General features: G+C 54.4%; 2 protein-coding genes across 2 annotated transcripts in view; both read right to left on the bottom strand.

Annotated features, from left to right (window-relative positions):
• Positions 1–13729, bottom strand: part of CAPN5 (calpain 5) — a 52889-nt gene that overhangs the window by 14252 nt on the left and 24908 nt on the right. The gene's annotated exons all lie outside the window — the stretch shown is intronic.
• On the bottom strand, positions 6875–9959 carry OMP (olfactory marker protein). Its single transcript, XM_025042771.1, has one exon. It carries the CDS (start codon positions 9583–9585, stop codon positions 9094–9096), a length of 492 nt encoding a protein of 163 aa, XP_024898539.1. The 5' UTR covers positions 9586–9959; the 3' UTR covers positions 6875–9093.

Raw genomic sequence — 13729 nt, 5'->3', positions numbered from 1 at the left:
AGATCCTACATTCTGCTAAAATCCATCTCCTCCTCTCCATCCCCCTGCATCCTTAGCCCCATCCCCCATCTTCTTGCCCTGGGTCCCTATAACAGCATCGGCAGCCACATCTGCCCCACCTCATACAGCAGCAGAATTACCTTTCTGATTATGTCACTTCCTTGGAAATAAGGTCCAAACACTTAAGGTGCTCTGCCCCCACCACCACTTCCTAGATTTGTTTCTCTAACCACTCCCCAGCCAACTCTCCATCCTTGCTTCAGGCTCTTTCTCTGGCCAGAGCTCTACACTTGCTCTTCCTCCAGCTAATTCTCACTGTCCTTTAAGGTCTGCCCTCCTCCTCCAGGAAGCCCTCCTTGACTCTTCAAACCAGGCCAGGACCCCCGTCCACCAGTCTCATGGCCTCTGAGACACTTACTCCAATTACAGTTAAACAAGTGTGTGACCTTGTGTACAATTCTGATATCATGCGACTGTCAGTTCCCTGAGAGCAGGGACACATTCGTCTTGGTCACTGCTATCCCCCAGTACCTAGCCCAGAGAGGTGGCTTAATAAACATGTGTTAACTGAATGAGTAAATTCATAGGCATTGACTGGGCCTCTTAATAATATTATTTATGGAGTATCTTGGAAATGTCACATGCCAAGCCTGTGACTGCCATGGGTTATCTCAGTTTAATTCACACTATAACCCCATGAGTAGATACTATTATCTATCTCTACGGATGAGAAAATTGAGGCTCAGGGAGAGCAAGTAACTTGTTCAGGATCACATAGCTGAAAATATGCACATTCTTTATCAGTGTGGACCACTCTACGCCTGGCCCCATGTTGGCACTGAGGACCCAGATGAATCAGACTTAGTCTCTGCCCTTGTGAGGCTCCCCGTAGGGTGGGAGAGGCAGGCGTGCCAGCAAATGCTGGGGCCGACATGAGGTGCATGTGGGGCTGTGGAGAGAAAGGAATGGTGGGCCCGACCCTAGAGGGCCAGCAGCAGCTTCTGAGCAGGTGTCCTGAGACCTTGCTCCTTGTGTATCCCCCAAGTGGATAAAGACAGTGTGTATCCCCCAAGTGGATAAAGACAAATAGAGGCAATCTAGGCAGCAGGAGGTGGGGAAAGAAAAGGACCAGAGGGGCCAAGCCTACCAGGACATGGGTGGTGGGGTGGGGGTGGGGGCGCATACAGGCACCCAAGCTAAGTAGCCAGAGATGCACCAGGAAGCTGTAAATCCCAGGGCCTGGGCCAGCCTGAGCACAGAGACTTCAGCCAAAAGTCATTCCCCATCGCCCACACTCATTAAAAATGCTTTTGTTTATACTCCTTGGACCGTCGACAGGGATGCTGGCAAAGAGAAATGTTCCCTAGTGGGACATTCAAGACCAAGAAAATGAAAATGCTAAGCACAGCGAGAGACGCCACAGCCACTGAAAGAGCCTGTTAGGTGCCAGGCTCAAGGCCGGCTGTTTACTCCATCGCCCTGACCCTCACTGTTACCTTTTGGGGCGATATTACAGAAGTCGCAGCTGAGGCTGCCCATGGGCACAGGTGAGGAAGGCAGGAGTCACACTCAGGGCTTCCAAGCCTGGAGCAATGTCTAGAACCCAGCAAGGGCTCGATCCTGTCCGGTCTCTTTCTCCCTGCACCCCTATCTCCCTTTCCAGTCAACCCCACGTACTTTCTAAGTCAAAACTCCCAGACTGGCCTCTGCCCTGAACCCCAGCAGGCTTTCCTGCTTTGCTCTCAGGACAGAAAGTTGTGTCAAAAATAGGGCACATTTTTGTGGGGTAGGGGCATCATCCCCACTGCACATACGGGAATCCTGAGGTCCAGAGAGGAGCAAGCAGCTGCCCAAGGGCAGAGTGATGGGGAGTCCGAAGCTGAGAACACTGACCTGGCCACTACATTCTCCTCTGCTCCTACAGGCTCTAAAAGCTCTGGACTGTGTGTGGGGAGTTGGGGTGGAGGGAGGACAGGAGAAGGAGAAGGAGGCAGAGGAGCCCCCACAGGGCGCTGGGAGGGCCTGCTGGGGCCATGGGAGGATCATTAGCCTAACCCAGGGCTTGGCTCTGAGCCCTCTGTGGCTCAAGAAGCAGCTAATGAGGCCCCAGGCCCTGGAGATCCAGTCAGGGATCCCCACGAGTCTCACCTTCCCCTCCTGCATCACAGCCATTGGACCCAGCAGGAGGTGGGACCCAGGCCAACCTTTTTACCCTTCGGTGGTCCCTCTGCTGTCGGCCGAGGTACCAAGTAAGAGGGATAAGACTGTCCAGGGAAGAGAGCTCCACGGGCACACAAACTCAGCTTCCTTCCACACACCACATTTAGTCACACTGGAAATCGAGGAAGCAACCAAAGTCCCTGGGGCACATTAAAGGATCGAGGACCAACCTGAAAAGGCTCCCAATGGCCAAAGACAGGCCAATCTGAGCAGCAATAAGGATAACAACTTCTGTGGATGGAAACACATCAAATACGTTCACATCCATGAGATCATGATGATACACAATTAGTCACTATTAGAAGATGGCAAGGAATCAACTCATTTTTTTTTTTTAAGGAAAATTAATGGAAAGAATGGAAGATTTACTCTGCCTTTTCTATAGAAACTGTACCAGAGGTTAACTAATAGCAGATGAAGAGAGGTTTGTATCTGGAGATGAATTCCAGCTAAGAAGTGAGACTCCCACATTTTAGAACCACTGACAAGTAATGAATTTATACAATTATGGCTTCTAACATCACAAAAAAGAGATATGACCAGACATTATGTACCTCCTGAAGCAGTCGTGCCAAATAAAATTTGTGCCTGAGCTTTATCAAGCCTCTAGAGCTAAGTCCTAGCTTACAGAAAATGCAGGGCACAGAGAACATGTTAAATGACATCATGAAAACAAAGCCAGCAAAATCCAGATACAGTAGCCACCCCCCACCTTATCCATAGGGAATACATTCCAAGACCCCCAATGGATGCCTGAACCCTATATATACTATGTTTTTTTCCCTATACATACATATCTATGATAAAGTTTAACTTATAAATTAGGCACAGTAAGAGACAAGCACTGCAATACCATGACAATCGTTGGTCTGATAACTGAAATGGCCATGAAGCGAGTAACAGACGGGTGCCTTATACAGTGTGGGTACACTGGACAAAGGGATGATTCACATCCAGGTGGGATGGAGTAGGACAGCACAAGATTTCATCACACTACTCAGAACAGCTCATAATTTAAAACTTACGAATTGCTTATTTCTGGAATTGTCCATTTAATATTTCGGGGCCACAGCTGACCATAGAAAGTGAAACTGCAGATAAGGTGGGGGGTGGGGGGACTACCGCAGTTGGAAATTGCACAAGACAGCCACTTTCTTCAGCAAATAAATTGCAAAGAAAAAATTAAAAGGTGAAATGGAACCAACTGATTGCAATTATGGACCTTTGCTTGGATCTCATTCAAACAAACAAACTATAAAATGCACACAGTTTGTGGCACAAATTGGAAACTAGAACATTCACTGGGTATTTCATGATATTAAGGAATTATTGGAAAATTATTTTAGTTGTGTTATGGTATTATGGTTAGGATTTTTCATTTCGTTTTGTTTTGAACGAGTCCTTATCATTCAGAAATGCATCCAGAAATATTTCCGAATGAATGCTACACTGCCTGGAGGAAAGGGAGGAAATGAGATTGTTGAAGCAGAGGGATGGGCACAGGCAGCTCATTAGGCCGTCTCTCTTCTCCCATTGTCTACAGTTGAAATGCATCACTAGCGACACTGGCTCCTTGATCCAACACTCAAAGCCCTGTGAGCCAGCTCTGCAAACTCTCAGCCTCACTCATCCCTGAACACTGCCTCTCTCAGGACCCACAGGAATCTACACTCTGTGATGCTCTAGGCCATCTCTTCAGGCACCCAATCCACACAGTTCCTCATCCCTCAGGGGGCAGCTGAGCAGCAGCTTGCAGGGGCTGCCTGACCCCACACTCCCCTTAGGCACCATTGGGCAGCTCCTCCTCCTGGCTCCTGGAGAGCAGGGCTGTGTCTCACTCACACCCAGATCCCCAGCACCCAGCACAGGGCCAGGCCCAGCTCCACAGCTGGTTTTCTAGAAGGATAACCCCCAAGCACTGGCCACGAGGCCTGGCTGACCGGTAACCTTGTACATACCACTGGACATCACATTACCAACTGTGGTGCATGGCAGGGACTTAAGTTTTGACTAAACCACCTAAGTGTTGGTGTCTGTATCTGCCTACCGTACCTCTAGGACTGTTGTGAGAACTAAGGTGGATCATGGCCTTGGAAATACTGCATAACCTGTGGAGGGCTGTGCACACGTGACGGGTCATCCCTATTGGTGTACAAAGTGTGTGGTGCACTCACACAAAAATCACAAACCTTGGGGCTGGAAGGGAGCTGAAGTGACCTTCAACCTCCCTGCCAAGAGGAGAAAGAAAACCCTCAACGACAGCCCCCCGTGCAGGTGGGAAGAGCTAGACCTGAGGGGTCGAGGCTCTTACTTGGGCTGAGCAGGCAGGAGGTAAGGACTGTGTGGGATTTGGAGCCCCACCTCACCCCACTCCTAGGGACCCTGTTAACCGACACTCACTGCAGAACCACCCAGAAACCTCCGGATCCCATTAATGGGCTCACCACAGCACCCCATGGCACCCCTAGCACCTGGAGTGCTCCTGGGATTTTCCCTGGGGGACTCCAGCCCAGATCCAAGTGGTTGGGCTCAGATCCTGCTGGGGCAGGCCTGACCGGACTCTGCCAAGGTGCGTGAGAGACAGGAGAGACAGGGAGGGTCGGAGCCCATGGAGGGCAGCACTGCTCAGGACCCGAGTGCCCGAGTGCATTTGAGTGAATGTCTGTGTGTGAGATCATGTGTGTATGCGTGTGTGTGCGTGTGTGTGTGCGCGCCTGGCATAACAAGTGAGCTTTTCACAGATTTCTGCCTGGGACCTTAGAGGGCCAGCCTGGAACATTTCTGATCAAGGCCAGCAGGGCTGTGGGAAGGCGACAGGGTTTCCTATGTCACCCAAGTTGGGTGAGGTGAGCCACAAGGCCTCTGTGAGCCCTCAAAGCTAGAAGGTCCCTGGTTCTGAGCATCTGAAGTTCCTCAGTTCTCAGCTTCTGATTCCAAGAGTCTCAAATTCCTGAGTTTCAGATGCCACGACTGGAAGAGGCCAGGAACATAGGGTGCCACTCCCTGCCCCTAAGGAGAGCAGAGCCCCTGGCTCACCACCTGGAGAGCAGGACACTGATGCACCTGCAGCGGGGCCCGGGGAGTCCTGTGCACAGGGCAAGGAATGAGCACAGCCGGATGCTCAGCCCTAGGCGGGAACCCCAGTCCTGGGGCAGAGCCCCATCCGCTGGGCTCCCCAGCTATACTGTGAGGGTTATAGGTCCTCTCAACTGGGTCTTCTGGGCCTAGTGGTGAGGAGAACCTACTGCCCGTGACCACTCCCTCCATCCACAGAACCAGGCCTGGCCCCACTTGTCACCGGGCTGCTGAGTTGTCTCAGGCAACTCACTTCACCTCTCTGAACCCTGCACTCCTCCTCAGTAAATAGGTTCTCCTAATACCCTCTTCTCAGAATAATCATGAAAAGTGAGACCATGTATCTGCAGGGATGAGGAGAGTAAGGGTGAGCAAACTGAGACAGGGTGCCCGTGTGCCAGCTCGTGAAGCTTGGTGCCTCACTAATATCGGCTCAGCTAATCTTCACAACGCCCCTGCAGGGGAGGCACCATTATTACCCCACCGACAGATGCCCAGGATCACACAAGTGGTCAGTAGGTGGCAGAGCAGGGCGAGGTCCCTCACCACTCCACACACTGCCTCAGTGGGAGGCAGATGTTCAGGAAACGGCAGGTCTGTTCGCTCTATGGTTTCTCGTGGTTTCCAAGGAAAATGGGTAATTTCCCAGACCCTGCACTGATGGCTGGTTCTCCCGACCCAGTCTTGGGAGTGGAATCAGACCTGTACTCCTGTCTGGGGCTGGGAGGGCCGGTGCCTCCGTCTCCGTTTCCCCTACCCTCCCAGAGGCGTCTTCAGGAGTGGACGGAGGCCGCAGCTAGAAGGGCAAGTCTTGGGGAACAAGGTAGCAGCAGCTGCTCTGGGAGGGCTCTAGGCTGGAGGACGGGGAGGTGAGATCTGGCTGCGGGAGCATTTCGAAGCAGAGGTTGTTCCCAAGCAAAACCCTGTGTGGCCTCTGAAGCCGAGTCTGACCTGAGTTTCTGGGAAGAAACTGGCCTCTCCTGGGCCTGGGCCTGTAGGTGGAGTGGGGGCTTCGTCCCTGCCCATCCCAGGGGACCTGTGTCATGGGGCCAAAGGTCTGTGGACCTAGATCCTGGTCCACACACACCCTCTCTGGCCCTTCCACACTCTGTGACTTTGGCCAGGCCACCTCCTCCTCTGGGCCTCTGTCATCTCTGTCCAAAAACTGAGTGAACTAGAGAAAGATGACAAGGGGACAGAGCTTGAAGGGTCAAGTGGAGCACAAGGTGACATGGCAGTATCTGTCTTTTCTAGTCAGCAGGACAGGGCTGGAAAGGACTCACAGAACCAGGCTGCTCCCTCTAGAGAGTCTGGGGCTGGGAGAGGGTCAGGGGCTGCCTGAGGACAGACAGCAAATTGGTGACCCAAGCCAGATGAAACCTGAGCACAGGCCTGACCCCCCAAACCCCAACCTTGGCTACTTCTCTGTCCCATCTTCCCCCGGCCCAGCCACCCTGCAAGGTTGAGCACGGCTTGGTGTGTCCCCACCCATCTCCTTTGGGTCCGACAGGCAGAGGACCAGATGGAGCCTTCCCCTGGCCTCAGCATGACTCTCTCCATGCCCCCTACAGAGGCTGGTCTGGGGGCCACTGGAGAAAAACCTGTCTGGGTGTCGGTTCTTGGCTGGGTGTCAAGAGACCTGGTTCTGAACTCCAAACTGGTGTCTGACCTTGGGCCACTCACCTGACTGCTCTGGGCCTCATCCCCGAAAGCGGCAGGAGGAGGGGTTGGGAGTGTGGGAGAACCCCCGAAGAGGTGCTCAGGGCTGTGAGGGGGTGGGGCTAAGTCAGAGCCCCTGAAAGCACAGGGGCGGGTCACGGAGAGAGACGACACACCACTCCAGGCAGGGGCGCACAGGCTTTATTGGGGCGACACAGAGAGCCCAGCAGAGGCACTCACACGCACGCACAGGGCGAATGTGGTGGGGCAGGGTGGGGGTACGGGCAGTTGCACCAAGAGGGTCCCCCTGGCTGCAAGGAGAGGTCAAGCAAAGAGGCAGAGGGCAGAGCCGTCCCCGGGGGTCTGGCCTTCCCCAGTGCTCAGTGGGAAAGCAAGGCAGGCAGTGCCAGGACGTTAAGCACATCCCAGCACAGGCCAGAGCTGCAAGTTAGAGAGGACCCAGCTCACACCACAGCCAATCTCCCGCCTAAAGAATCCAGATTCCACACTGGGGCCTGCGTGCAAGCCTCCGAAGTAGGGGCCTGCCCTCCCCGCAGCCCTGGCCAGTGGGGATGGCACTGACCCTCCATCTCTCAGTGCATCTGTTCCCAGCTCCGCGCCCCCCCCGCACCTGCTCCCCTGCTTCATGAGGGAAATGTCATGGGCACGTCCCTGACAGAAACCGGGACTGGTCTTGAGACAGGGTGTTGGTGGCACTTCCTGAGGTACACTCAGCTGATGCCAGGCAGGTCACGCCCCTCCCTCAAAGGGGGCTCGTTGGGCCTAGGGTGCTCTGAAGAGCAGTGAGGCTTAGCGGGGCTGAAACTGAGTCTGCTGATAATCATGTCTCAGTTTCCTGTTGGGTGAGTGGGTTGTGCCCAGTGACCTCTAAGGCCAGTGTCCCGCCGTCACTGCACACAGCCACCTCCAGCCCACTTCTGAGCATCGGCCACCACAACTGCCCTACCAGTCTGGCCCCACCCCACCCCTAGGCTCCACTGAAGATGCCAGAAATGCCTCCAGATGAAACACTAACTTTCCCTGACTATTGAGCTAGAAAAAGCCTGACGTCCCAACAGGGGACACTTGAGGCCCCAGAGAACCTACTGTCCCCATCTCCAGGGCTATGGACCCCTCCATCAAGCTTTCATCTGGCAGAGAGAAACCCCTTTACTACACTGTTTCCACTTCACTGTATGAACTTCAGTCTCCCAGCTCAGGTCAATCCCCCTCTCCCCGGCCAATCTGACCAAGCCCCTGAGCTAAGGACCACCCATGAACCAGCTGGGCAATTATATAGTAGATTATCTAAAATCAGGCTTGTCTGCAGGGCAGGACAGCCTCTAGAATATATCCATATGAATATAGCATGCTCTCTCTCTCTCAACATATATGTATATGTATAAATAGATACATTTCTATGTGACTTTTTTATGCCCCCCTTCACTTCTTCCCACCTGAGGTCATTTTCAGAAGAGCGAGAGTTGGACTGCACAGCCTCCAGCGTGCCAGGCACTCGCCACTGCTCAAACCAACGCCCACCGCCACCCTGCCCGATGTCCTGAAGGCCCCCGAGGCATCGTGGGACCATGCCAGGCCCGTGCCAGGACCAGCGCCTTCCTGGATCCCCAGGCTGGGTATTCACCTCTGGACAAAGGGCGCTGTGGCCGGGTGGGCAGCAAATGCCTGTTTACTGGATTCCCCAAGGAGGCTGTTCTGCCGTCTCCGTCTGCCTGTCTCCAGGGGAAGCCTGATGGCTGGTTCTTTGGATTTCTCTCTCTCTCTCTCTCTGTGTCTGTCTCTCTCCTGGTCTCCTTCAGTCTCTCTCTCTCGATGATGATGATGAGACAGATAGAAGGCAGATACCATGGCCCCTCCATCTTCTTGCGCTAGCCCCAGTCTGTGGTCTACAGCAGAAGTAGCGGCAGCCAGTTCAGCTTCTAACTACAGAGCCTTGTATCGTTTTTCTTCGTGAGCAGGAGTGCCAGCACCGGCGAAAGGAGACGAGGAAAGATGCAGGCTGAGGGGGTCCTGGCCAAGCTCAGTACAGGCCAACAACTAGAAAAATGCCCCCAAATTGCCCACACCTGGGGAAGAGGGCACAGGCGGGGGACAGGGAGCAGCAAGGAGCAGCTACTGTCAGAGCTGGTTAAAGACCACAGAAGCTTTGAGGTTGGCGGGTTCCACACCCTCGCCGAAGGTGATGAGGAAGTACATGACCTTGCGGATCTTGGCCAGCTCCGACAGGCGCTCCCCGAACTCCAGGGCGTCAGCCTCGTTCCAATCCATGGCATCCGAGTCCTCCTTGAGCCAGAAGATGGCAGCGGGGTCCAGCAGCTGGCGTGTCATGAGGTTGGTGAGGTCAGGCGTCCAGTTCTGGGAGGTGCCCGTGATGGTGACCTTGCCCGGCTTGTCCAGCACGACGTCCCAGCGCTCGAACTGCAGCTTCTGCTGCTGGATGAAGTCGAGGCGGTACACGGACTCGGCCGGCCGCAGCAGCTTCTCGCCATCCTGGCGCTTCTCCCCGCGCTGCTTCAGGCTCTCCACGCGTAGCCGCATCTGCTTGGTCAGGTCCTTGTCCAGGACCAGCGGCATGATGAGCTGTGGCTGCTTCGGCCCGTCCTCTGCCATGGCCAGTTGCTGCTGCTGCCTCTGACGATGTCTGGGAGCCGAGTGTGCTGGGGCTTCACGGCCAAGGCAAGAGGCCAACAAAGAGGGGCCCCGCCTACCCTGACACCCTCCCCTTGTCTCCACCCCTCTTGGCCACTGGTCCTTTCCAGCTCCACCCAATCCTCAAAATGGGATGTGTATGAGGGTGGAAGTCCCCAAATGCCTCCTCTCCACTCTTCGCAGAAGTGCTAATGGAGACACCGCAAGCAGGCAGGAGGGTGACAGGCTCCTCGGGGACTAGACCGCTGATGTCAATTGCTGTGGCAACCACCCTGACTACCACCTCCATGGATGGGCTCGGAGCTCACTTGTTTATGAAGAAGGGAGCACTGCATCTAGGCAGTACTGGGGATGGAGGTGGGGAGCAGGCACTCACTGGAGGCACGTAAGGAGAGCCTGGAAGATCCCCTGGCAGGAAGGTGGGGGGAACAAAGACCAGAGGGGCCTGCTGATTTGAAATCTGAGGTCACCCAAGCCAAACCTTGGAGCCATCCTTGACTCAGCCTCTCCCTCACCCCACCACACCCAGTTGCCAAGGCCTGTGGATTCTGCCTCCCAGATACCCTGAGAACCCCCCAACCACTACCACCAATACCCACTGCCAAGGCCACAGCCCAGCCACCGTCATCTCTCACCTAGACCCCTGTTCTCAAACTTTAGTGAGCATCAAAATCACAGGCAGGACGTAAAACACAGACAGCTAGATCCTACCCCCAGAGTTTGTGATTTAATAGGTCTCTGATGAGGCCTGAGACTTTGCATTTCTCCAAGGTGATGCTGCTGCTGGTCCAGGGACTGTGCATGGAGAATCACTGGCCCAGATGATCCTTGTCTACTAGCTCTACCTCAGCTCTGCACCACATGGCAGCCACATGTCCAGGTTCCTCTCTTACTAAAACCCCATCTCTTATTCCACCTGTATCAATCCTCAGTTTCCCCCAGGAGACTTGAGGCCGAGAAAGAATCTGACAAATGTCTATATCCCCAGTATCTCAGGCAGAACTAGGAGCTCAGCTATTCTATGTGGACAAACGGAAGAACTGGAGTATGTGAGTGTAGTGGGAGGTGGAAGAGAGGGGAAGTTGCCATGACATGCCACACACAGAAAAGAGGACAGAGGCCTGAGCCAAAGTGTAACACCTGAAAACAAGCTGATGGGTCTAGTGGACCATAAGCAGTCACTTGCTAGATAAAGGCTAAATAAGTCAGTGGGATCTTGAACTATGTAAATAGCAGCAGGACATAGAGGGGAACAGAATACCTGGTCCCGTTGAGTGCTGGGGTCAGTTTTGAGGGTCGTTGGCAGCAATTCCCCTGGAGTGTTTGAGAGAACCACAGAACAGAGATGTGAAACCGCCTGGCTCCCACAAAACCTTTTACTTCGTAGCAGGAGGGGCAGAGGAGAGGGGAACAACATGGCTGAGGAGTTACTTTTGGGGAAGCTTCTCTTTCCTTCATAAAGAGGAGTGTTTCTTTCTTTCTCAGAACTAAATTTTGCTTTTTATTTGCACATTTGCATAGTTTTTGTCTGTGATGTCTCCCCACGAGACCGTAAGCCCTGAGAGGGCAGAGACTATGTCTGCCTTGTTTTTCACTTTAAGCCAGCGCCTAGAACAGAGCTAGCCACGTGGGAGGCCCTCAGATACTACTTGTTGAATGACGAATGAATGAATGAATGAATGAATGCTGAGAGAACAGTCAATGCTATGAGCAATGGGGTCCAAGGCCAAGGACAAGAGGAAGAAGATGGGCAGATGGGGAGAGAGCACAGTCCGTGACCAAGGTCAAAATGTGGTTTAGGGACAGGTGTGTGTTGGGGTGGAAGAGAGAGGGAGATGCCTGGAAGGTGCGGCCAGACAGACTGATCTGCCAATTGAGGACTTGTAGGGAGAGCAGACCCAGGTGCAGGCTGTGGCTGCCATGGGAACAGGAGTTCAAGACAACCGAGGGTGACAGCTGATAGAGATGTTACCGAGAACTGAAGCCGGGGTGATGAGGGCAGGGTGTAGCGATAAGGTGTGCGGGGCTGGGGGAGGGCAAAGGGCAGGAGTCTGTAGGGGTTTAGATGGGGAGGGTGTCATCTGGAAGAAGCACTGAGGGAAGAAAATGCCTGCCTCATCTCTGAACCTGCAGGACATGGGGGGAGGTGTTCAGCTTCTACTGATGGGGATCCAGGGGCCACATAACCCCAAGGAGAGCCTGGTTTCAGCCTGAGCAGAGGGTTACGGATCTGCAGGAGGAGGCTGAGATGGAAGCTGTTTCCGGGGCTTGGGCCTCACAGACAAGGCAGGAGAGGTGGGGTTAGTGGGAACCAGGGACAGCCAGGGAGAGGAAGGAAGGGAAGAAGGGGGAGGCGGAAGGCTGCAGGTGGGGCTGGGTCCGCTGCCATCCACGGACCTCCGCTCAGCCACCAGACGCCTTGAGAGGATCCACCAAAGCTTGGATGTAGGAATGATAGAGGAGAGAAGAAACTTGCGTAAATGAATGCAAAAATGTGTATCAAAAAACAAAGCAAATAAGCAAACAGCTCTTTTAACCCCCAATGGAAAAAAGACTAGAAGAAATATAGAAAACTCTTAACACTGGTTGTTTCTGGGTAAAGAAAACCTTCAATGACTTTATACTTTTTCAAATCTTTTGTCCCCAGTACCTTGAATGGTGCTGGGGCATAGCTGGTGCTCAATTAACATGTATTCAGTAAACTGCTATATAGCTAAAGGGCACGAACTGCTCACACAAGAGGGGCAGAGGCCAGATGGGGAACAGTTAAGTGGAACCAAAAGACAGCCAGGCCCTGCCACCAGGTGCCTCCCCCAGGCCCCGCCCCAGCACTGCCCGGCCCCCAGCACTGACTCTCAGACACTTAGGCACTCCACCGGGACTCCGCTCTCTGCTTCCTATGGCCAGGGCACAGCTGACCACCACCCTCCCCGGGCCGGGCACCCCGTGGCTCAGGCCTGCCCTGAGCTGTGCCAGGCTCTGGGGGAGGTGAACTCCTGTGGCTTGGGCCAGGCAAATGCGCCACCCTACTGTCACATCCTGATTTCTGATCTGCCCAAAGTCTACTGCCCTGCCCTCAGGTAATGCACAGTCAGCTGGGGGGAGGGGTCTCATGGTGGGGGAGGCCTGCTGTCGAGAGCCGTCTGGCAGAAAAGAGAAATAGACGGGAACCCAGTGGGGGGAGGGGGTTAATGGGTGCGGACGGCCCCTTATGCAGCGGGGCCTGCCCTCCACAGGCGCCTTGAATCCTCTCGCAACCCTGTGAACTGGAAAGCTCAGGTTTACACTGAGGCCAAGAGAAGGAACGTGACCTGCCCAAGGTCACACAGCTAGCAAGGGACCCAGGTCTGGCTGGCTTCGAATTGTTGGCCTCAGGCTGCCTCAAGAACTAGAAGTGCAAGAGTAGCTTCCTGGAGGAGGAGGCATGTGTGTTGAGAGTGTGAGCCTCCGAGGCTCTGCATCCCCAGAGTGAGGTGGGGGGAAAGAGCAGGGGTGCAGGTCAGCCTGAGCACTCCCGTTCCACTGAGAACACAGGGTGGGGCAGGGGAGGCCCAGCAGGGCAACAGGCCCAGAGGTGAGGGGTGACAACAAACAGGGCCCAGTCAGCAGGGACCGGAGGGAAGGTAAGGCACAGTAATGAGCTCCCCAGGGCCTCATGCCTCCTTTTGGGACCCAGGGGCTGTCACCACAGCAGCAACAGGAGGCAGAATGTAATTAGTCCAGAGCACCCCACCCTGCTGCAGCCTCCGGAGGACACAAGCTCCTAGAGATCAGCCTCCTGGCCCTCGAAGCCTCCAGCCAAGCCAGGGGCCCAACACCTTGCAGGAGGAACTTTCGGCCCAGAGACAAACACAGGGCTGCCAGTCACACTACATCAATGACAGGCCTCCCCTGCAGGTTCTAGGTTTACTCACAAGATGAGGAGCTATACCAGGGGACCAGCTGGGGCCAGGCCCAGGACAGGAGCAAGCTGAGGCTCCTCCCTACAAATGACCAGACAGCCCATTCTCCAGGAGGGGACACAGCAGGAGGCTACAGGAGTGAGACTGCTGGCCAGTAGCTGGGTCTGACAATTTGGGGAGGGGCTCCGTTCTCAAAACTTTCG

Source organism: Pteropus alecto, unplaced genomic scaffold, assembly GCF_000325575.1.
Source record: "Pteropus alecto unplaced genomic scaffold, ASM32557v1 scaffold7, whole genome shotgun sequence".
NCBI lineage: Eukaryota > Metazoa > Chordata > Mammalia > Chiroptera > Pteropodidae > Pteropus > Pteropus alecto.
Note: the sequence above shows the minus strand (reverse complement) of the source record. Positions and strands in the feature narration are given on the sequence as shown.